General features: G+C 44.0%; 1 protein-coding gene across 3 annotated transcripts; it reads right to left on the reverse strand.

The window, feature by feature from the left end:
- Nucleotides 1-310: 310 nt before the first annotated feature.
- On the reverse strand, nucleotides 311-24,096 carry LOC133280360 (hepatocyte nuclear factor 4-beta-like). Of its 3 annotated transcripts, none has more exons than XM_061475022.1 (10): nucleotides 23,953-24,096; nucleotides 17,063-17,234; nucleotides 15,131-15,225; nucleotides 7,338-7,444; nucleotides 6,077-6,232; nucleotides 5,511-5,598; nucleotides 4,573-4,725; nucleotides 2,584-2,820; nucleotides 1,832-1,945; nucleotides 311-615 (listed from the first exon to the last, which is right to left on the reverse strand). In XM_061475022.1, the coding sequence occupies exons 1-10, from the start codon at nucleotides 24,065-24,067 to the stop codon at nucleotides 551-553; spliced, it is 1,302 nt and encodes a 433-aa protein (XP_061331006.1). In that variant the 5' UTR covers nucleotides 24,068-24,096; the 3' UTR covers nucleotides 311-550. The 3 variants fall into 3 exon arrangements, with proteins under 3 accessions (XP_061331006.1, XP_061331005.1, XP_061331007.1); XM_061475021.1 differs by having other exon boundaries at nucleotides 482-825; XM_061475023.1 differs by lacking the exon at nucleotides 311-615 and adding an exon at nucleotides 697-825 and having other exon boundaries at nucleotides 1,771-1,945.
- Nucleotides 24,097-24,229: the final 133 nt, after the last annotated feature.

A 24,229-nucleotide genomic window follows, 5' to 3' on the forward strand; every position in this document is an offset into this window, starting at 1 on the left:
GGGCTGATGCAGAGATCCTTGCTCCTGTCCTGGAGCTATATTAAATGCACACACAGAGTAGAGGATATGTCAGATGGCTCACAACAGAACTGTGTACACTGGAAATCATAGACGATAACAAAAATGTTGGCGTTCCTGATCACAAATACCAACCAACATTAGATGTGGAACGAGATGCATCTTGGAATAAGAAACCTTTGGCCTGCTAAGGGTTAAGATATTCTTCCTAAAGCTTAATATGCAGCAGGAGAATTGGGAGTGTAATTAAATCTTTAATGGGAATAGACCTATACTGGCAATTTAAGATATGCTGTACTCGGTAGCGATTACCAGGAACTGTGTAAGGCATTTGGTTTTATGAAGGTAGCAGCCGAAGGCTTTAAAAGGGTTGTGATCACACCAAGTCGGGTGATAACAAATGCAATGGGAAGCTTACAGTCTTGGTCCTACTGACAAGGGCATTAGCCCGAATCCCTTATGAAATGAGGGCAGTGGTGGTGGGAAGACCCATGGTGAGGCTTCTGGTGCAGTCTGGTATCTGGTGCTTGACTCACGGGTGGGAAAGAGTGTGACTGAGAGATCCAGGTACAGGCAGGGGGTTGCTGTGCTTTGCCTCTGAAAGAGAAAGGGCCCATTTCACTTTCAGCACAGTTTCAACATTGCTCCCAGCTTTTCTTTCCACCTCTCCCTATAGAATCTCCTGCTTGGGTATCACTGTCTGAGGCAAGAGCTGTGCTACAGCGTTGGGTCCTGCACTAGAGCCTAGTTTATAGTCTTCACTGCCTGTACTTGTAGAAGGAGATGGAAGGGATGTTTCAGGAGAAGCTGTGGGAGAGAAAAGAAACAGGGTTAACATGGACTTGGATGCTGTTCGATAGAGCCGTGCCAAAATGAAATCACCAAACTATCTTGCAAACCAAGGGGCAGAAGCTTGGGGGACGGGGCAGAGGGATCCATCCTGAATTCAGGCATTTTCCATCATATTCTTCCTTCCTGGTTTGTGATGAGGCACAGGGTGGACTGGTAACCACATACCAACTCTTCTCAGTATTTTGCACATGGCAAAATTCCCCCAACTGCTTTTCAATCCTTCCTCTCCTCATCAGAGGAGAGCTCTACCTGCTGGCCACTATACATCATTTACAGAACACATCTCTAATCTCCCTTGCTGTAAAGCAGCTTAGAAAAAACAAGCCCAAAAAGCTAAAATACATGATACTAAGATTTATATGGCTCAGAAACAGCAAATTTGCTGCAAGAGGTATAGGACTGTAACTGGCAGAAGGACACTGTGTGTGCTAGACATGGTGATTAGATGGGAGCGGTTGTTAAATTACAACTCATGTCCCACATTATTCTTTTTTAATTGCATGCTCCATTTGCTATTACAGTGGATAAATGCTTTAACCAATAGCCATTGCCTAGCAGCAGTGCCTGGAGAGGTTGAAGACGGTCTTGTATTCTGGTCATATTGTTCTGTTTGACAGCAACCAAGATGCTTTACGCAGGGAAACCCTCGCCACTAATAACCATCTGTGCTGCTTTGTGGCGTTTCCCAGTGCTGCCCACGTTCATAGAAGCACACTGTCACCAATCTTGATTGCTTTCTTTTTTAAACTTGTGATGTGTAGTAGCGTTTCAAATCCCTCTGGATCATGCTATCATGAAAATCTCAGCTTCTCTTTAGAAGCAGGTAAGAGAGTTGGCAAGGTGGGCCATTCAAGTGTAATGCTTAAGTGTATAAATAAACCTAAAGGTATTTTTCTTAACTGCTTCTCTTATCCAGTCCCTTTGTTATGCTGACACTAGTAGCGTATAAATGGACACGTACGGTCTGGAGCAGTGTGAATCACAGAGCTCATGTTGCCTGAGAGGACGTGTCCTGGCAGCGGTTCCAGGTTGAGGTTGGGAGGTCCTGACTGGTACTGGAGATCAATGGAGGTTCCTGCAGTGGAAATGGGAAAGACATCATTCTTTGTATAGTTATGGAGAAGCCAGATGCTCTGGGCCAAACATCTTTTATTCAGATAATGTGGAAGACCTCCATGTCCTGGCTTGTCCTTGCTTCCTTCCCACTCTCTGTCCTCTTTGCTCTCAGCGTTCTCACTGGCAAGGGACAATCTCTGGCATGGCTGGGGTTTCAGCTAATAATACCCAACTGCACTGTTCATTTGCCTCTGTGTGTCCCCCAGTTATTGCTCTTATCAGGGTTTCCCAGAAAGTTACAATTTTTGCATACTGCTAAGAAAAAGCATGTTGTCTTCTTACAGATTCATCAGTTTGGTAGGGTGCCTAAAAGTCTAAGTGTTCCACTGGTGTGAAGCACACAGAGTGCACCCACTAACTGATCCTGAGTCAGATTTTCAGGGATGGGCTGGAAAGATAAGGCTTGGGGATTAAGTTGGAGTGAGAAGGAACAATATTCAAGCTTCAATTCAACGTGAGCTTTCACTTCGTTCCTCCCAAGACCCAATTCTCTCTACTGTTATGTCCTCCAGAGAAGGACACAAACCCAGACATGAAGCCCTGTAAACGGCTTTGAAATAAGGCAGCTTTGCTGTCATGTCCCAGCAGGGTTCATACCTCCCAGCAGCATCTCCTGCAGCAGGCTGTCAATCCTGGCCACACCAAAGAGCTTCATGAACTGCACTTGCTCTATCATCTGCCAGGTGATGCTTTGCAGCGGGGGCAGCAGGAGGAGGATGTCGCTGAACCGGCCTCGGGAGTCGTACTGGCGGTCATTGATGTAGTCTTCCAGGTTGACTTGGACCTGGAAACGCATGTTCTTCACCTTCGCGGGCTCACTCAGGCCTTTACAGTCTGGGAGGAGGAAAAAGGAAGGTAATTGCTGGCCTGTGTAACCAGAAAGCGTTACCCTGTCAGTCAGGCAGAGGAAAAACGGTGAGATGGCAGTGATCCTCTGACAATTATCTGTCAGAGTCTCCATGTTTATCTGACAGGTTAATATTAGGCTGCCATTACTGTATATCTCACATGGAATATGGAAACAGTAAGGGGAAATTGAGGGGAAAAAGTAATTTGAGGGGAAATTGAGGTGAGACAGTAAGAAAGTAAGATCTTGCTTCAGACGGGCACATCTGGCTACTGCCTTTAGTGAAGAAGAAGGATTTAGAATTTGAACCATATCTGTCCTTCCAAGGCCTGGAATTTTCCCCTGAAAAGAGTCCCAGGTACTGAATCCATGCAGGTTTAGTGCCTATATGGCGTAATTCCACCCACTGCAGCATCAGATTCTTATCTTGGTTTCCTGTCTTTAGCCTGTCAAGTCTGTTTCTCATGCACCACTGGTCCAGCTTTGCTTAAGCAAGAATGTGCACTCTGGGTAGGGTGAAGTGCAGGGATTTACAGCTTTCCACTCTCCTGCTATCTAAAACTGAGATTTCTGGCTCACTGGACCATTTTCTTCACTGTCTAAAAGAATCCACAAGCACCACATTTTCAGGATCATCGTGCCAAGAGATTAGGTAAAGTGGTTATCAAGTTAGTGTATGTCAGCATGTAACTCTATGGACATGCCTACTTGTTAGCATGAATTAATTTCTCTTCTGCGGAGCTTTGCAGTTTTCCTTTCAGATGTAATCCCAGCGCCTCACTGTCTCAATGATCTAAAGCTCTGCTGAGATACCAATCAGCCGAGAAGGTAGTTTGTCAAACTCGTTTTGATCATACTACCCTTACTCAGGTTTACAGCAGACTCTTTGGCGAGCCAAAGTTCACGATGTTTGTAAAACTCCCGTGTCTTGATTTCAAACCAGTGAACACAGCAAAAAAGAGCTAATGGAAGTTACTCCTATTTCTCCATACTAATAGACAAAAGAGCATTGTTCTGGACTTGGGGTTGTTTCCTCATCTCTTCTCCAAACCACAGGGCAATACACACTCAAGAGACTCCAAGAGGAGGCGGTGTGTGGTGCAGGCATGTAGAAACAGGGATGCTTGGGGGGACCTGGTCTGAGACAGAACCCCCTGTGTTTGTGGAATGCTAATACAGCAAAGGTTCAAAACAAGCTTTTGTTTGCCTCTGTGTGTTTCCCTGTTCCCCATCCTGTACGGATCATCCCTGCCCTTGGTTGGTACTGGCTGCCAGCAAGATCCATTAACAGACATCCTTGTTATTTCTGGGTGCTCCGAACAGTGCAGCTGTCTTTGGCTTTTAATGCTGTTTTCTGAACTCTGATGGATGCTCCACACTGATGCTCAGTTGACTCACTTCATTTATGCATAATTCAGTATAGGCATATATGTCCTTAATAGTTATCTCATTCATTTCAGTCTGATGGGATTTCCTGAAGCCAAGCTACAGAAGGAGCAAAACTGCTTTAGAGTCTGCAGAGTCTTGGGTATGGGTCTGGCTGGAGTTAATACTTGCTAAATAGTAAAGTGTTCAGCAATAGGTAGCTTCTAAAATGTCCTTACTTCACTGCTAAGTATTGCTTGTTACAGCAGAGGCAGGATGAAATGTAGAGCTGCTGCCAAAGGGTTCTCCTGGTTATCGGAGAGCCCCCAGTTCCTCTTCAAACCCCATGCTTGGAAATCAGGAAGGAAGCTTACCTGGATCAAAGAAGATGATGGCTTTAAGGCAAGCATACTCGTTGTCATCGATCTGGATGTCCCGCAAGGGTTTCACCAACTCATCCAAGATTCTGGTGGCCACACGAGCTATTTCCAGTTCTGGGCAGTGCATTGGGATGATGAAGTCATTCCCTGGGGAGACAAGAGAAATCCATTGTCACAACTTCGCTCGAGCTCTGCGCACACAATCACATCCAGAAGTTACCCCAAGGCATGTTGCCGTAGTCCCAGTGCCCATGTGCAGCAGATTTCCAGTGTGCAGCTTCATGTTGAGATTCACAAGTCAGAAGCAAGCCATGGATCTTATCCTTTGGTCCTTGTTTATCTCATTTGCACATGTCATGCACCACAAACTGTACTCAAGCCTGCTTCACATTCTGCTCTGGTTTACCCTCTGTTATACCTAGCATCTATTTGCAAGTGGTGTGGCATCTTTATTTTTGGCATTTGTTCTTTTAAACGGAGTTATCCCTCCCTCTTTGCTTTAATGTGTGGCTTTCCAGGCCAGTATTCTCATTTTCCCAAGAATAATCCTGCCTGTGTTTCTGGTGGCAGAGAGCTACATGGAAAGGAAAAACCTATTTTCACTATAATTTTTAATAGACCTTCTTGCTAAGTTTTTAAGTACCAATACAAAAAAAAGGCCCCATTGCTTGTGTCCAGGCAGCTCAGTTTGACATGCAATTTAAATATTGGGGGGTTTCTCATCCACATTTTTAAGGCAGTAAGGGAACAGTTGTAAAAGTCCCAGTGAATTTGCTTGCTCCTTTTTACATGTATCCAGAGACATTCTCAAGCACTTCAATCTCAAGGCAGAGGAACAGACCCAGGAGTGCAGAGAGGACTGCAGGCAGGCAGGTTACTTGGCAATAACTCAAATGTGTGAATTATGAAAGGAGTGTACTTCATTACATTACCTAATAACAGAAAATCAGTGTATGGTATGGACCGCTTGGCTACCCCAAGGAGCAGGTGCTCCCCTGCATGGGCTCTGAGCAAGGCAACCTGGAGGTGGCACAGAAGAGAGAAATGTACAGATAACATACAATTAGGAGTAATTAGAAGTTATAAGTATATTATAGCATATTATTAGTATAGCTTCACTTTTCAGAAGTCTAACATTCATGGCAAACTAAATAAAAAGTTGTTTTCAACTGAAAGGACAAAGGCTTGAATAATGTGAATTCTTATGAAATAAATGGCTTTTATATTCAATTATCAGCTAATAATAAAAGGAAAATTACTCTTTTTTTGCCTGCGTCCTTGTGCATACAGAAGTGATCAACTCTTATATTTTGGGGGACTTGATTACTCGACTTATTTTTAACCAGTCCCTGGTCCTTTGTTATTATTTCTCTCCTGATAGTTTATTGCTCTTCATAGGGTGATCTGTACATCAATGTTAGATTCTCCCATTGACAGGACTGGCTGGCAATTCCTATTGAAGGCAGTGGTTTTCAGGGAAGAGGCATTTTCATTATACCTGGTCATCCAGTGGGAGCTCACAGAACGCTGGGATATATTTTGCCCATTCAACCAGCACCAGAAGCTGCTGTTTCATAGATTCACACACATCGTTGATGGTAGCCACTTTCTTCATGGCAATGTCCGTGCTGTGCACTGGGCTCAGTGATGAATACTGAAAGAGAAGTGACCCGGTTACACTGGGACCAGATTAGTGGTACCTTGCCGTTCTCCATAGCAGTGATTCATTGATAACACGGGGAGCTTTCGCAGACGTTCACCTCATCAGGTCATTGTTAAGGTGTTTGCTGTTGTGGCTGCACATGTATATGCTCAGCAGTCTAAAGTGTCCAACGTACAGCCCATGGTGAAGCTTCCACGAGGTGGTGCTCGGTCCCAACAGACACCTCTCCCTCCTCCGCCTCCTTCCCCACTCTCCGGGCTGGCTCAGGACAAAATGTGATTTTGATATTCCCATTCCTAACAGTAGCCAGCAGCGCTGGGTCTCAGCTTTCCTTCCACCACTTGAGGCAGCCAAATGCATTACATGTATTGAGCCTTTCTCCCCTCCAAGTTGCTGTCTGGGACACGAAATACCCATTTCAATCCCTAAAGAGCCGTGTGGTGGGCAGAGGGTTAAAACAGTACTCTTTGAAAAGGAAGTGGACGCATGTAGTGTGCAACATCTGGACCGTGCATTTCAGTGGGGAAAGAATATTTGCATAAGAATTTAAAGGATGCTCAGGGTGAAATTTATTGTGGAATATGAAATGAGAAAACAATTGGAGTTAGCTGAAGCTCAGCAATTCCATTATCTTTATTTTTCTACCCTAAAACTGTTGCCCTACTAAAGCTACAAGAAAAGACATAATCAGCCTTCTCAGGAACAATATGTTCTGAGCAGGACAGAGTGTGCAGCAAGGAGGGATAAACTGCTGTATGAAATGCAATGAGTTTTTAGGGTACAGCAGCAATTTAGGCTAAGGCAGAGGGGATCCGGGGTCTGCAACATCCCTCAGCCCTTGGGCTTTCAGCTTTGCATCTCACTTGCCAAAGGATGCATCTGCTCCTTGCAGGACATGTTGTCTTGATAATGCACTGATGATTTTTACTGTCTGGTTTTGGCTGTCTCTAAGGCATTTTCTTCCCTGTGGCTTTGTGCAAGAGCCATCCAAGGGCAGAAAAAGATCCAGTTCTGGTTGGTTCAGTCAGTTTGTAACCTTGTATGGAATAGCTGAGGGCCATGTACTTGTTTGGAGGGCTGTCACTGCATTTCATACCTGCTGTGCCATGGCCTCTGCCTGAGTGAGCACGTTGATGGAGAGTGAGCTGTTGTCCTCGTAGCTGCTCCTGCGGATGCTGATCCTGTCACGCTCATTCTGCACGGCTGAAATGAGAGTGAGCAGTGGTTGTGTTAGCAAGCAAATTCCCCACACAACCCATGGCTGCTGTAAGTTGTGGTCCCCAAACAGGCGTGGCTGTGGCTTCAGTGCCTGCAAGAGCATCCACTCTTGTTGGATGCTGGAATAAGATTAAACAGGCCCCAGAGGAGGGGAAAAGGGCCCCAGAGAAGGAGAAGACAAAGCACAGAAGCACCTTGGGAGATAAAGCCATTTGATGGTCAGAACAGTGCTTAAGGGATGTTAGCATGTCCCACTGGGTTTGGTGTAGCTCAGGGAGGAGTTTGGGGATGTGATGTCGACCATTTTGTTTTGTCAATGCACCCACACTGCTGGAGTCCTGGCCTTTGATACCCTCCTTGCCATGGCTGAATAGAGGACTCACCTCCTGAGCTCTTGGTACAGTAGGATGCGCTTGAGGTTGCATCTCATCTCACCGCAGCACTGGAGAAGCCATCCTCTGATCCCACCTCAAAGCAGCTTTAATGTGTCCCCTGCCCCTGAGGTATTAGGGGCACCACTCACAGTGAGCAGGAGCAGTCACTTCATGAAGGTAGCTCCAAAGAAAGGAAGCTTAAAAATCACCCATTCCCCTTAAAACTATCCCCTCAGACTTGCCCATCGTGCTGCTGATTTCAACGAGTGTGCAACCCTGATGCACTGTTGGCATACAGCGGATAGAACAAACCACAGCCAGGGTCTGGCTCCAGCTCTCCTTTAACTCTGGGCAAAACACTGCTGCAAATGAGCTCCGAGTGTCCTGACTGTTCATAACAGTGATAAAACACACCTTGGACACACCACAATGACCACAGCCAAGTGAACATCAGCCCTAGGCCTTTTGCAAATAGAATGGTGTGGGCATGTCATGGTGAATTAGACAAAAGAAACACTCATTTTTGAGGCCTATTCCACCCTTGAAACCATCCTTTTCCCTGAAGGACAAGCTACGTCAACCCCCTGCTCCATCAACCTTGCATGTTGAACATAAGGGACTTATTGCACTTTTGACAGCTTATTTTTGCAACTCAAGCTCCAAGAGCCGATGACTCCACTGCAGTCATGAATAAAACAGTAGCAGAAAAAAAGCAGGATTAGTCCAACCTTGTTTTCAGTGTTAGTTTCTCCACCAAGTCCCGTTGCACTCCTCCAGCAGCCAACAAAGCCATAGGGAGCTGGAGGAAGGAGCCTGAATGCAGTCTCAGCATTTTCCTGACATCTTACGTGTCTTGCCTATGTACAGCTTGGAAAGGCAATCGTCAAGTCCTTAAAGAAGAGGGAACAGGAAGATGTACCATGTGGTGATAATGTACCACATCCCTCCTTCTTCATACAGCAGTTCCAGGCTCCTTTCCCATTTATTTAGGGGGAATGACTCAGACATAGCTGCCAAATCATGACTCACTCTGCTTTAACCCCTTGGATGTGAAACAGCGCAGTTTTGATTCAAAAGTGGCCACTGGAGAAGATTATTCCAGCAAACTTTTGTTTCTGCAGAGCCATCAAAACCTTTTCACCATCCCTCTGTTGTGGCTTTTCCTGGCTGCTGGGAGCTGCTTTAGGGGAAGCATCACTCCTTGCACGGGGCAGGTTTCTCTGAGTTCATGCAAAGGAGGAGACATGCGCACTGTTTCACACACAGGGTGGGAAGGTGAGTTTTTGTCAGCGCATGTCCAACCACTGATCTGTTTTCCTAATCGGCCTCTGATGAGAGGCCAACAAAGTCAAAGGGCAGAAAACAAACAACAGTGACAAAAATCAATGCCTCCTGTTATCAGCACGAGCACAGGGTTTATTTTCCAGGATTTGGGGCTGTCAGTGGGGACCCATTCGCTGCTGAGCTGGTCCAGCCATCAAAGCCGTTCAGCATCCCAGGGTCAGTCTTGCCTGAATGGCTGCAAGGGGCTGGATGGATGCAAGACATGCATATTACTGGAGTCTTTTCAGGCTGTGTAGACACTACGTAGAGGCAATTACACATCAGTTTAGAGAAAAAACCCACTGCAGCCCTTGGAACGCTCTGCTAACCTACCTGAGGCAACAGCATACATTACCCTATGCATGGGGGGGTGATGGAAAAGGCTGCTCACCCACCGGGGATCCCCAGCACTCTGAAGGTGAAGGAGGTTATAGGAACCATAATCTATGATTAACCTTTGGAACAGAGCAAACCTTCATGTCTTTTTGGTACACAGATAGACAGCAGCAGCATCCAGCATTGAGCAGAAACAAGCCAGCTCAAATCCGTGTCATCACTGACATCCTTGGAAAGTCCCCACCTAACCTTCTATGCTTGGTTTTGTATCAGATTCTTCCCCATGTAGCTGTCTATGGGCAATAAGGCTCTTTTTGCTTACTTACAAGAAAAGGTACAAATTTTGCCTTTTTGACCAAGTTACACATCTTATTTTAGGTAATGAACCCAGGCAGACCTGGTCCTAGTCCCCAGTGGCAGACACCTTTAAGCAGCCTCAGCCTGTTTTTCCTTCTGGGTCCTTTTATAGCACATATTTCAGTGCTTCCCTCATGCTCTGATAAGCTCAATCTTCAAGTGTAAGTGGATGGTACAGAACAACTTTCTCAAGGTGATTTGGGTGTTATCACTGAAAGTACCCAAGATGTGATGGAATTAGATACAATGGAGTTAATGTTTTACCTGCCACAAAATTAATCTATTACTGTGTGGTAATTATATTGCTATACTTACTGTGCTTGTAAAAAGGAAGGGATAGGTCACTCCTGGTGAGGCATTGGGAGTGCTCGAGGGGTGTGCTGGCACTGAGGGTGCTCAGGCTCAGACTTGATCTTGGCTTTGCAGTCAATAAACCCCAGCAAACTTGTGGGAAGGATGAAAATCCCAGTGTTTCCCAAGGATTATTGCCAGCATGTGCCTGTCAAGAGCTTTGCTCCTCCTTTTATTTCCTCTAATCCTGTAATCCTCACAGCACTCCAATTCCCAAGGCCAATAAACACCATCAAAGGCTGTTGCAGCCCCGCAAGAGGGGATGTCAGTGGGAGAAAGTCCCCATGATGCTGCTGATCAGGGACAGTGTGACCTTGACCTGGATTTTCCTCTGGGAAAAGGGGAGAGAGGACAAGATGATGCCTGCATCTCCCTCCAGGGAATTGTCCATGGTTGAGGCATGTCCTGACTGTGGGAAGCGGATGGGAAAACAAACATATTCTCCATCTGACGTGGAGGAGCCATTGGAGGGGTTTTGTTATTGAGGGCAAGCCAAGGCCCTTCTTGCCATGAGCGCAGATGGCCCTTTTTGCCATCAAGGATGCTGGCAGCCATCAGGCTGCAGAACGCACACGGCGGCTCTTGAGCAAACAGCAGTGTGTTTGTGGGATTGCAACAAACCCCTGTTTCAGAAACATTTTGTCCTTGTTGCCTTGCCACATTGGTACAAAACCTGTGCGGAGGAAGCTCCAGGCAGTCCAAGAAATATGGGCAAAGGCATTGATTGGAAGAGGACAGCAGCAAACCAGTAACTTTCCACAGCAGCTGCAGAGGTTAAAGCCCTGCCTACGTGGGAATTATCGTTTCTATTATTATTCCACTAAAAACATCTTCATTTAACACCAGTGGAGTTGGAAATGTGTTAATAAATAGCACAAAGAGAAAGCAGGAGGAGGCAAGTGCCCCAGCATGGTGCTGGCATTCAGTACTCACAGTGTTTCTGTCTATAAATCTGTAGATTTACTCCTGCTGCCTGGTTAATTTATAGGCACAAATAATTATTTTTCCCCAAGCTACCTCTGATTGTGTAGGCGTGGTTTATTTTATTTGCAAATAAATCCCAATGGCACATGTACATTTAATGCTTTCGCAGGCTTTTGGCTCAATTTATGACTACCACAAAGTAGGGAAGATCCTTTATCATTTCCATTCATCTTTGCAATAAACGGCAGTCCCAGCCTTCTGAATGCTGGCAGAAGAGATGTGCAAATAAAAGGTATGAAACAAGATAGAGGTTCTGTGATACCCTAATAAAACTGTTCTATAAACCTGCCCAATTTAAATATAAATTAAAAAATAGCCTCAAATCCTCCTACTATATTGTGTCAGTAAATGATACTGTAATTCTTTTTACTTCTGCATTAAACCCAGGGAGTCCATACACACGCATAAATTATATTAAATGGGGATGGGAAGTTAAATATTAACCCTTTGTTTTCACCAGCAAACTGGGTCCTGACAGTGCAATGTTGGCATTTTAAAAGGCTTCCAGGTTTTCTGATGCCCAGCTCTATACAAGTAGATGACCTGGCTCACTTGGAAAATCACACCCTGCTAATTTACTCAAGGTTAAACATGATCTCAGTAAGAAGCTAAAAATAGTAGCCTGCTGTTTAATTTGGGTGTTTAAGTATCTGGTCCACTCCTCATCCAGTGATGTTGTAGTGATTGAAAACCTGCCTGGTAATATTGTGTAAAACAATAGAAATCAAACATTCTCCTGTGCAAACAGAGAAAATATGAGAGAACAGAGAGAAAATTTCCACAAGACCCAGACCTCAGTAAGCTAGAGTCCTATTCTTAACCACAAATTAAGAGTAAAAGAGGAAATCTCCTATAAAAATCTTAAATCCTTATCATAGTGGCATTTCAGGAGTTAAGAAGGGCTTTGTGTTCAAACAAGCCTTTTCCTCTGTCCTCATCACAACTTTAATGATTGTTTACTTGTAGTTATTAATGTGAATTATTGATACCAAAGATGTAATTGGGATGGGAGTGTTCCCAAATTAGCTAATTTCTAGGAAATCTGGGAACTGGAATTTCCACAAGAGTGAAGTTCTGGCCCTTTTGTGCTCTCACTGGCACAAGTGGAACCTGGATCCCATCTCAGTGCACAAGCCTGGAGGTGTAGCCCTCGTGTGGGACAGTCCTGGTCCTTTCCAAAAGCAGGATCAAATTGAGAGTGTACAAACAAGACATCCTGAAAGACCCTACAGATGCTTTCCTCAACAACCTCTGCCCAGCTGCTTCAAACCCATTTTGAACCTACAGGCTGACTATGCTGTGCTCCCAGGATCAGCTCATGCTAAGTCCCTCACACAGACCTTACTGCCCTTACATTCAGCCAGTTTAAAGCTAGTTCATGTGTTTGTTTCATACTGGTTTTAATTGCAGGACTTTTCCTCCTACCATGCTGTGTAACAGAGCTCCTCACCATTTCTCACCTACTAGATTTGTTTCCAAAATGGAAAAAAAACACATGAAAAAAGAAAAGAAAGATCCAAATGTGTCACATCATGTCTTACAACACAGGAAGATTGGAAAAAAGTAACTCTCTGGGTCCAAAATTCCAGTTTATCAGTCAGTTTTGCTGGGGAACAGCAAGTTTCCAGTATTGCACATACACCCGTCGAGCAGTAGGTCAGTGGCAGTGGGGAGCATATGAGGGTGACACAACCCTGCTCACCCCACCCCAGGTGTATTGTCACACACACAGGCTGGGAAAAGGATCATTTCCAGTTTCTTCCCCTCTGCTGTGAATAAACAATGCTATTACCACACCCTGGAAAGTCTGATTGCTATTATACGGGCTGGCTGGAAAGTGGTGTGCCAGAGAAAGAGAGTGCCAAACCCTTGCGTGCCAGTCCTGGGTCAATGGGTTATGTGCTGGGCAAGTGTGGATGTCACAGCTGTGATCTCCCAACATGAGCTGGTGCATTTGTATCCACCTAGTACTGCTCTACCCCAAAACCTGTCTTCCCTTTTTCCCTAATACTTCGCAATACTGTTTAATATTAATCTAGAACCACCCTAAAGCAAATATCTGTGTTCTTTTTGAGCACACAATTGTGCAAGAAAGTTTCTTTCACAGTCCTGCACACGTGCTTTGGATATAGCTCTGGTCAGCCAAGCTGATTTCTGCAAAGCAGTTGCTCAAGGTGCTTTAAAATCTTCCTTATTAAACACATGAGCAGTTTGTGTGCACACAACCTGGCTGTGCACTCATAAAATGTTTCAAAGAATGTGGCTATGTGGAACTTGAGGTGAGTCATCTTCCATTGAGTGCAATCAATAATGAAGGCAGGAGCCAAGGGTTTATAACTTTTACCATAAAAACAATAAAAATCATGCTTCAGCTCAAAGAATGGGGCTGATAATCATATTTCAGCCTTCCCAAGCTATGGAGCTTATTATGTTGGCAGTTGGCTTTGTCCCCATCTAGAACTGACCAGATCAACCTTGATTTGGTCTTTATTAATATGAGGGCTGGGATTTTTTTCTATCAATCATCTGCTCTATTTACTCTATTACTTCTCAGTTAAAGCAACAGGCACTTTTGCTATATCCATGACTTATGCCAGATCCCAAGCCATCTTGTTCTTCAGGAAAACATATGGTCAGAATGCTGGAAGATTTTTTTCATCACCAATGAAATCTTATGAATTACCAGAAATCAGCAAAAAATTTCCCCTTGGTTTCAGTGGGACCATGACTTCACCCCTTGGGTAGGGGGTGTTTAACTCCGTGGCATGGAAAGAAACTCTTAAGTTCCTTTCCAGTTCCCTCATCCTTTAGCTGTCAGTGGGTTGGAAAACAGAGCCCTGCTGGAAAACAGAAGGGTGAAGAGCGTTGAAGCCATCATCCTGCACATCAGGGGGATGTAGCATTTATGGTGGGTTGGGTGCCCACTTTGCTATCCACTCAGTGTACAAACACAATCTCTGCCCAGAAAGCTTGGAGTAAGTAAAGCAGTATTATACATGGTATCCCACTATGCACACACTGGATGAGCACAGATCAGAAAGGCTGGTAGGTCCCATATTTTCCCAGGGAAGCTAGCTCTAGGAAGGTAAGGCATCGGTTAATAGAAGTGGTTTTTCTCTTGCTTAGGATTAGGCATGGTAACACTTGGTATTTCCTTTACTACATTGGAAGGGCACCTCCTAATGGTCACTGGTACCCAAATGCTCTACAAGGATCCACCTCCTTAATAGAGCCAATGTGAAGTGCAACAAAAGGCCAGTATTGGATTGGTCCTTCAGTACGGGTGCTAACAGTGGCTCTATAGTTCTGTGATAGCTGCCATGAGGATAACACTACTGAAGGCTTTGACTCTGACTCAGGTCCCAGCTCACAGGACACAGGAGCCAGACACCTCTGTGAGTGCTGCCTGTGAGCTCTGTCCCATGGAGGAGCAGCTCTCATACCATGAGGCATAGTGTTTGGGCTAGACCTTGGCCAATGGGTTGCACCAAGGTACATGAGCATCAGGCAAGTCAACCACCAAAAGCACTCTGCAGTAGTCAGCTATTATTAAATTATTAAATTATTAAATTATGTCATTTATGAAACCAAGTGTGGCAGGTTCATGCTGAGATTGTCACAGCTAGCAGGTGTGTAGCAAGGAAATTGCTGTTGTGAAGAACTTAGAGACCAAATAAACCCTGAGGAAGCCCATCCCTTTCTGAGTATGATAATATCCCAGAGATACCAGACTCCCAGGACGGGTGAATACCATCACAAAGCTCTCATTGAAACTACCATCTGAGAGAGAGAAAATGGGTCCTTCGAGGCAATAAGAAGTCTCTCATTGTGACACATAAGCATCAACTCTCTGGGCCAGTGCTGCCATGGCTCTCCACCATGCTCTGCAGTGGAAGCAGGGCCAGGGACAGCAGCAGGCAGATTTAGAATGTCTTTTTATGCCTACCTTCTTTCTTCATGCCAGCTCTGAAGCACTTCTTCAGCCTGCAGTACCGGCACTGGTTCCTCTTGTCTTTGTCTATCACACACTGTCTGCTGAACCTGGGAGGAGATGAGAAATAAAACATGGAGTAACCAGCGTCGTAACTGCAACCCACTCACCCCTAGCAGCCCCAGTAAGAAATACAGTCTCAGACCTCACCCGACTATGCACTGGTTGAACCTAGAGAAGGTTAGCAAGAAATGGATTGAATCAATGTTGGCTTGGCCCAGTTCCTCATCTTCCCCACTATCACTCCTGCCAGCTGGGAGCACAGCAGTTTCAGGCCACCCACCTTGCAACGACTGGGGTGGTTTTGGCTGTGAAAGTGTGAATGTGACTCAAGTTGCGCAGGAGTAGGAACTCCATCTCCCACTTCCAGACAGTTGTTGGGTGTTCGGCATCAGGGATTGTTTGATCCCAGATGTTAACACTGTCCTGCTTTGTATAGAACAATCACATTATGGGCCACAAGCCTCTTTTGTGTCTGCAGCTTAGTTTTCAGGCACATAGCTTCCTAATTCAATTTCAATGTAGGATTTAGGAACCTATGTGCTTTCAAGGTAGATTTGGCAGCTCTTTCCATGGCGGATGAAAGGATGGAAGAGAAATCTACCACACAGAGAAGAGACGATGTCGGTTGCTCTGAGACCATCATCAGGTTGTAAAAGCTGAGGCACTTTCCCAGACTTGTAAACAGCCAAAGGTACAAAGGCCCAAAAACTTTCCAAGGAATTCATGTCTCCGATAAACAGCAGAGCTCTGAGCTGGGCTAAGTACAGCGCTGCTCACCAAATAAGGGTGTGCAGACAAATGAGCATTTGCCATTTCCTTGGCTTCAGTGCTGTGGATCTTCCCCGAGCTGCCAGATATCACAGAGATTCATGGGGAAGGGCAACAACTCCATTCCAGGGGAGTGAGAGCTGAGATTTCAATGAAATCAGTAGTAGCTATGGCATGGTGGTTCCTGGGATGGTCACCACGTGTGTGAACACTCCTGTCACCCCAGGGTGTCTCATGGCTGGAGTGATAAGGACCCCAGGAACATTTTGAACAAAGAGGGTGACTCATATGGCAAGAATTTGAAACGCCCTTAAAGTAGGAAGAGCTTTGGAAAAGAAAGAAAACTTCCAGGTTTTAATCAGAGATGAAGGGCTTGAGTGTATTCACTTTTTCCCTCCCCCCTTCCTCCTGTGCTAAAATAAACACCATTTTTCTAAGGTCAACCAAGATAGCTGCTTTATAATTTACAGCCTCCTCCTGGTAAAAAAATGCTCTCAAATGCGTACCAAAGTGGACGTGAATCATCACTCGTCCATGCTCGGTTCTCAGAATGATTGTAAAATCATCAGTGATACGTCAGAGTATAATAGCTCAATGTATTTCAGAACAAAAATGGAGCTGTAGGAGAGGTGAAGCCTTTGGAGGTGACAGACTCTTAGATGCTTGATGCTTTTTACTGGGAAAATCAAGAAAGGCTGTGTTTGAGATGAAATCTCTGGAGCCTTGGTCCTTTGCCACCTTGGTTTTCCCTTGTTTGGCTGTGTTGAGGTGTCACTCCACACCCAGAATCCCTACTTATATATTATATACACTGGTCAAACCTCAGGACTATAAGTTTCCCTTGATTTACACCATAGGGAAAGCAGCAGCAGTGAACTCAACAAATGGATTACTCAGTGCCACAAAAGGTGTCAGGGTCCAAGATGAGATAGGACATAATTTACACCTTAGCTCCCTGTCCTCCAGCCATAAACTAGACTGCAGTATTACTGTTAGTATTCACAGCATGGTAATAGGGTATTTGGGATAGGGGTCCCACCATACAACCTGATCTTCACCCCAAACAATTTACAGCATCAAAAAATTGTATTTATTTATTGTGAAAAGGGAAGGTACCTGCAGGAATAGACGTGGTTCTTGCGGACACTCCTCCTGAAGAAGCCTTTGCAGCCATCACAGCTGGATGCCCCATAGTGTTTGCCAGTCGCCCGGTCCCCACAGATGGAGCACAGGGAGCTGATGCTGTTTGTGAGCAGGTTGGTATTTGCCGGCTCGTTTGTGATGGTCTCTGTGGGCAGACAGTAGAGACCATTAGACTGTGATGGAAACCAGAGACAGCTGAAAGCAAGTTGCTTTTTACAACCAAAGCACGTGCTGAGTCAGCCCCACACGCGTGTGCACACGCAGCATGCATTGCTAGCAAAGCCTCCAGATTGAGGGTGTTGCTCTTCTCAGTCTCAAGTGAGAGTAACCCAGTTGCTTTGCTTCTGCTATTGGTTCTTTGCTTCAGCAGACAGAGAGATTTCAAGCTGCATAACCCAACATGCTCATGATAATTTAACAGTTACCACTACTTTTCTTGACAGATGCAGAGAAACCTTACCTGGATGTGAGATACATGCTTTTGAGGGATGGGGAGCCACCTCCTCAGTCAGACACATGAAAAACATAGTTCAAATCTGGTGCCCACAGAAGGCAACGAAAAGATCATCATTAACTTGAATAAATGGAAAGCAGGCAAGAGACAGAAGGGGCAGGAAAGATGAAATACTTTATGCACTTTGTGTACATGACAGAGGTGTTGGAAGTAAAAGGCTGCTCTTGAGAGATCCTCTGCAGCTGGAAGATAGAGACAGCAGCTCACACAGGGACCACTTTAGTTCTCCTAAGTGTGGTTCCTGCTCTGAATTGCCCTCTAAAGAGGCCCATTGCTTTACACTGCAAAGCAATACAGGGGAGCAGGAAGATTGACTTTCTAAATTAGGGACCTAAAATTAGGTCATATGAATGCCCTCTGTCATGTCCTCTGTTTGCACCCTCTCATTTGGGGCAGGAATAGCTCTGCCCTTGCCTGGCCTGAGCTGTGTGTATACATTGTTGAAAACTCCCCTTTAAACTTCTCCCTCAGCCTCAACCACCAGGCTCGCTGCCCTCTTAATCCTCCTAATTTGAGGCACGGCTTGGGGAAGAAAAAATAAAGGAGACGCTTGAGGAGACGCAGATGACAGTGTTTACATCTCTCCAAGAGCAGGAATGTTTGTGGAGTCCGTCCTGACCTGGGCACTCACTGCAGAATGGCTTTATGAATTTATCACACCTCTGGGAGCGCGTTCTTCGCGCCAGGGGAGCGGATCTTGTGCTACAGTGACCTCAGAAAAGTCTCTGGGACAAGACACATCCTGCCTTGCGGAAGGGACGGGCAGTGATGAGGAAAGCTCAGCTGCTCTGGGATTGAGCAATGAGAAATCCTAGAGAAAATTACTCAAAGGGGAGGAATTGGCACCTGATCTGGGCAGTCTAGAGAGATCTTTCTAATGCATAATGCATAAAAATAGCTCTGGGCAATCCGCACACAACTTGTATATATACAGAGAGAGGGGCTATTTCTGTGTATGAATACACATCAAAAATTTATAGTGAAAATATTTGCTGTGCAATGAAAATTGTAATCAAAAGCCAAAAAAAGCTTTAGCTTTTCAAAACCTGGAAAGGTTTTAGCTAAGGCTATGATATTTTTAGCTAAGAATTCACAAACAAAGGTCAGACTTCCCTTCCTCCTCCCCCAGAAGCCCCTTTTGATCTATATTTCACCTTCTAAAATACTGACGAATAAATATTTAGGTTTTAGCAAGTTGGAAGCAATGTGACAAATAAAAATGACAGCATCGAAATCATCCTTTGGTCATAATGACAGGAATTGAGATTTACCTGTTCCCCAAATCAAGGCAAGGCTCCCCCAGCTCTAACATTTGTCAGAAAGTGGCACTTGGGCCCTTTGATAACATTGTCTGTGTCAGAGGTCCCTAATGGTAATTTATATTGATTTTCGTTTTTTTGTTTTACATAATAATCATTCATTTAGTTTTGATTTATATACCTCAGTATTAAAGGGGTTGTACTAGAATATTCCTTCAAGGATAACTGTAACTTTAAACATTTGTGCATCTGTTGCTCCATCTATTTATTTTTTGAAGGAACATGTTGACCGCAAACAAAGGCACTGAATGTGCTGGATTCCATTAAAAAAATTCCACAACAAATAAACATAAGGATGCCAATTTTCTCTTCGGTCTGCTCATGCTTTCTCTACTGATTCAGAGGAATCAGTCCAAGACCATAGAGTTTGGATCCTCCAATGGGCCTTTCATCCTTCACATGGGTCCAGACTGTAGAATGTCCCTGGTGCTGGAAAGCATTTGCTCACCAGAGAAGACTTCTTCCCTCATGCTAGTAGGATATGCAAAGAGCTGCTTGTTGATATAAGGGAGAAATTAATTGTCTAGCCTTAAAGTATTACTGGAGGAAGAACCATAAGAACTGAGTGTGTGAGGGGCCATGGAAGTTAGCAAATCACATTTTGCCTTCACTTGTACCCATGAAAACACAAAGAAACCCATGGGCTACAGCTTAGTTGAATGGCAGATACATAGCTGAAAGTTCAGTCCCTATTAGGTAGTCATGTGCCCTTTTCAGCTTGAACATGAACAGGAGTTGAAAAGACAATAAAGAAAAGGAAAGCCCTAAGCCAGTATGTACATGTTAATTATTATTATAAATTTAATTACAAAATCCTGTCACCAAGTAATGATGAGTTCCAAATTAGAATTAGCTCAGAGAATAACAAAGACAAAACCAATATCACACTCAGGAAACTGTTTCAATGTGGCTTTCAAACCTACACAGTGTTTAGGGAATGTCTGGGTTTTCCCTGGACTGATCACTGCTAGGAAAGGCAGAGGAAAACATGGATCCCTGTCAGCACAGTCACCTGCCTGTGAAACCAGCAGGAAAAAACTCTGTAGACCAGTTCCTTTAGCCCTGACACAAGGCTCAGAGCTTTATTAATGTGTTGTGCCTCTCTAGAGGGGTTGCTACCTGAGCTCAGCACCACACTGAGATGGGATCTGAACAAAGTCTGACTAGCTCACAACTGAAACAAGCTCACAACTGTCCTGACCACCCTGGAAAGAGATGCTCAGACACGCGTTGGTTATAGACACTCATCACTATGGTATAACAGAACAGTTCCTAAGTCATGCCACAGTGCCTCCGAAATTTCTCCTGGAGAGATTATGATGTTCTCCAAGAAGAAACCATAACTCATCTTGACATTGCATGGGTCTCATGGTTTTAACCAGACTCCCCACCAGGCATTGTCCTGGATATTCACTGACAGAAAACTCTGAAGTTTAAACAATCTTTTGTAAGTTGCTTATAAGCAGCCTTCAGTCAGACCCAATTCAAGACCATGAAAAAAGCCATCAAAGATCTTTTTGACAGTGCCTGACCATCTCTGAAGCTGCACACATGCCTGTGAGGAGCTACAACCCTGCTGGCTGGGTTCTTGGTCATGTTACCATAGGATTTGTGGACAATAAATCAAAGCTATGGTTTATATCTCAAAAACTCCCCCTCTATTATTTGCTAAAAGCTGATGTAGAAGTCAGGATGACCTACACATTGCCAGGGCACTAGTGCCAGCCCCCAGCCAGCCCTACATTTGTGTGCACAGGTTTTGCAATGCCAACTTAGTGCTGATTAGAGTGTCCCAGTAGCTTACTGGCTTTGGGGTCAACCAAGCTTGCAATCAAAATGCATACAAAGTTTTGGTACCCACTGCCTCTGTATGTAAGTCATTACCTAATCAGGGCTGAGGTGAAGATGCCAAGTTTTACAGTGATAGGAGATGACAGTGAGGATGGTCTTAATGAGGATGCTGCTGGAGAACTGTATCTGACTTCCATTCAGGGCTGGAGACCTACATGGTACCTGACCTTGCTGCTGCTTTTCCTTTCAGTTATGTTACTGTCTACATCTCTTCCAGATGCACATCTTATAGGAGGAGAATTATCTTGCAATGCTTTCCAGAATGACTTTTGCTTTTATCTACCCAGAAATCCAAGCCAGTCTTGGTGTGCACAATTTGCAGATGACAAATCCCACAGTTACATGTACTGGGCTAGAACTTAAAGAGATCATAAATGTGGGTTTAGGGCATGTACACACAGTCTAACTTGGTGGCCAAAGCCGGCATTGTGAAACCTGTGTATACAAATGTAGGGCAGGCTGGGAGCGAGCACTGATACCCCGGCCATCTGCAGGTCACCCTGGTTTCTACATCAGCTTTTAGCAAATAAAGGGGGATTTTTGAGATATAAACCCTAGTTTTGATTTGTTCACAAATCCTATGGTAACAATGACCAGGAGGACAGCCACAAGGGTCATAGCTCCTCACAAGCATGTGTGTAGCTTGAGGGATGGTCAGGCACTGTCAAAAGATCTTTGATGGCTTTTCCATGGTCTGAATTGGGTCTGACTGCAGCAGGGCTGGGAGAGGTGTTTCTCTAACCTTGTGCCAAAGCCCCAAGAATCAGTGTGGTATTTGAGTACTGAGACAGGAGAGCGAGCATCATCACAGGATAAAGTGTTTGCTGACACTAGACTAAAGAATTAGTGCGATATTTCAATAATGCTTCGTATTTTAAGCAAAATGACAACTCTGACAGAGCTTGAGGAAATGGGTATTAACAGCACATAGAAACCCAGTGAAAATATGGCTTCTAATGCCAGCCAAGGTAAAGGAAAAAAGTTTGTACAGAAAGGGAAAATTTCTGCAGTTACAAGACATATTTTATAAAGACAGGATCAGCATTGATTTTTGTTCATTTCCTTTTGACATTTTCTCTATTTAAAACAGACCATTTTTTATACTCTTCCTCCACTCCCATAATGGTTTCTATTCTTTATTTTGAATGAGTCTCAAAATATTTGGGAAATTATGAGCTAGTTAAAGGTGGAAAATCCAAACTATGTATGTAGCCAAATCTCAAAATTATGGCAGCTTCCCGAAGCTTAAAGCTTATCATCAGAAGTGCTCCCCATCATTAATCAGCATAAAGTTTTGATGAAATAGTGTTCCAAAGAAGGAAACAGTTGGCTTGAAGAAATTTTGACTTTTTTTGAAAAGATTCTTATTTTCACTTTTGAAACTGTTCAGAATGAAAGAAACAGTTCTGAATCCATTAAAATAAACATTATTCCCCTTCCTGATCGTGTTTATAAAGGGCAAAGCTGCCATTAGATTTACTAGGTGAAATAATACAGAGGAATCTTGAATAATAGGAGAGATACAGGTTAAAACAAACCTGTACATTTGTTAAAAAATACCTAAAATGAGACTATTTCTTAATTCTGACATTTTAAAAAATATTTCTGAAACTATGAAGTATCTGTGTGAATTTGAGTTACCTGTGGTAACTGAACTTGTCTGGTTAGCAATGTATTTCCATGCATGGATATTTCAGGTCTTTTTTGAAGTTATTTTTACAAACTGCAGAAGAGGACACTTGCCTAAGACAAACAAGCTACTTTCAAAACAGCTAGGCTCTGAGAGGATTGGCTACTCATTAACAGCTAGACAAATAACACAATACTGAGGTAGATAAACTTCAGAAAAGAATCAACCTGTCAGTTCCACTGCATGAAACAACAAGGAGGCCCAGATGGGATTTGGTAGCTAATTTGCAAAATTATACTGAATTTTGAGGAGATTTGTGCCACTCTAGAAAGTAAAAAAATATCCCTTTGTTCAGCAGCAAGTGACGAAGAGAAACGTTTGTGTTAAATAACATTTCTGGAGCAGGATGGCAAATGGAAACCTTTCTTCAAGAATAAGAAACAAGATCCAGTCTTTCTGGAGCTGTCAGAAAAACAATATATTGAAAACCCTTTTTTTGCAGACAGAGCAAGTTTTTCTTGAAGTCAACTTTAAATTCAAATTCCCTTGGGCCTTCTAACTTTACTTGCCTCCTGATGTCCCTCCATGTCTCACAATAATAAGCCTAATCGTTTTGTATTGTAGATAATAACCCCACTGAAACTCTGATTTATTTTGATGACACAGCTAATAAGCAAATGTGAGACCCTGAAAATCCCATCTTAATTTCACTCAGATTCATAACAAATTAAATGAAATGCTGCCAAATTCTCCAAAGGCATTGCTAACATTGGAATCTGTTTTGGCTACATGATTGGTTTCATGCTATAAGACTGAATGTCTTTTATTTTTCACACAATGAACCATTAATTTCATAGAACAGTGTTGTCAGAGTACTTTTGACTATTCAAAACCTAAATATCACACATGATTTGTTTCTGTGAACATACTTTATTTCTGTGAATAAAGCAAAAGTCTCTGCATATAAACACTCACGCCTTGCACCCAACTTCTTTGCTTGCTGTACAGGCTTTTAGACTACATTGGTAGCCAATAAAATATGTAAGAGAAGTTACATTTGGATATTGCTTCTCAATCCAAGTACCTAGGAACAGCTTAGGACAGATGGTGTATTGCCTGAGTAACGGACAAATTCCATTTGAGACAGCATTTTTCCAAGGATTAAATATGAACCTAAGTCATATATAGCAATGAAACAAACATTTTAAGTAAAAAATATTGGTAAATAACTCCTCTAAGATGTCTTATGGGAGCAAACCTATGGCATGCCATGAAGAGCTCTACCAACCTCTGAAATACCTTGTGGGCCCTTCAGGACGTGACGCTCAGCCCACCAGGGAAAAGAATAATTCAAAGTGGGACTGTCAAGTGAAAGGGTCCCCTTTCAGCCCAAACATAACCGCAGATACAGCAGAAGTTGACAAGTCAGCTGCTTAAATATTATCCCTTTCACCCTTTGCCCCACACCTCCTACCTGACTTTCCTAGGTGCTCAGCTTTACAACAAAGGTAGTGGAGGCTGTTCAAGAGAAAGTGAAAAGAAACCTTACCGGTACTACTGGGGAGCATCCGAAGGCTGTCAAACTCCAGCATGGTATAAGAGGAGTCTAAGGAGTCAACGTAATCTGGCATATCCATGTCCATGATGGGCTGACAAAGCTTCATTATTACTTGTCAACAGCAAGCGAAGCAGCAAAAAAACAGCCCAACTGTCAATCACAGCCAAGATTTCCTCTGCAAAGAGACACCCCAGCCTTTGCAATGACAAATCATTACCCAGCTCTGCCCGCAGTCCCCTCCCCGTGCCAGGAGAGAAGGGATGAAGCC

The sequence above is a fragment of the Pezoporus flaviventris genome, unplaced genomic scaffold (assembly GCF_033815535.1).
Source record: "Pezoporus flaviventris isolate CSIRO_AGI_PZ_B2104156 unplaced genomic scaffold, CSIRO_AGI_Pfla_v1 ptg000082l, whole genome shotgun sequence".
Lineage (NCBI taxonomy): Eukaryota > Metazoa > Chordata > Aves > Psittaciformes > Psittacidae > Pezoporus > Pezoporus flaviventris.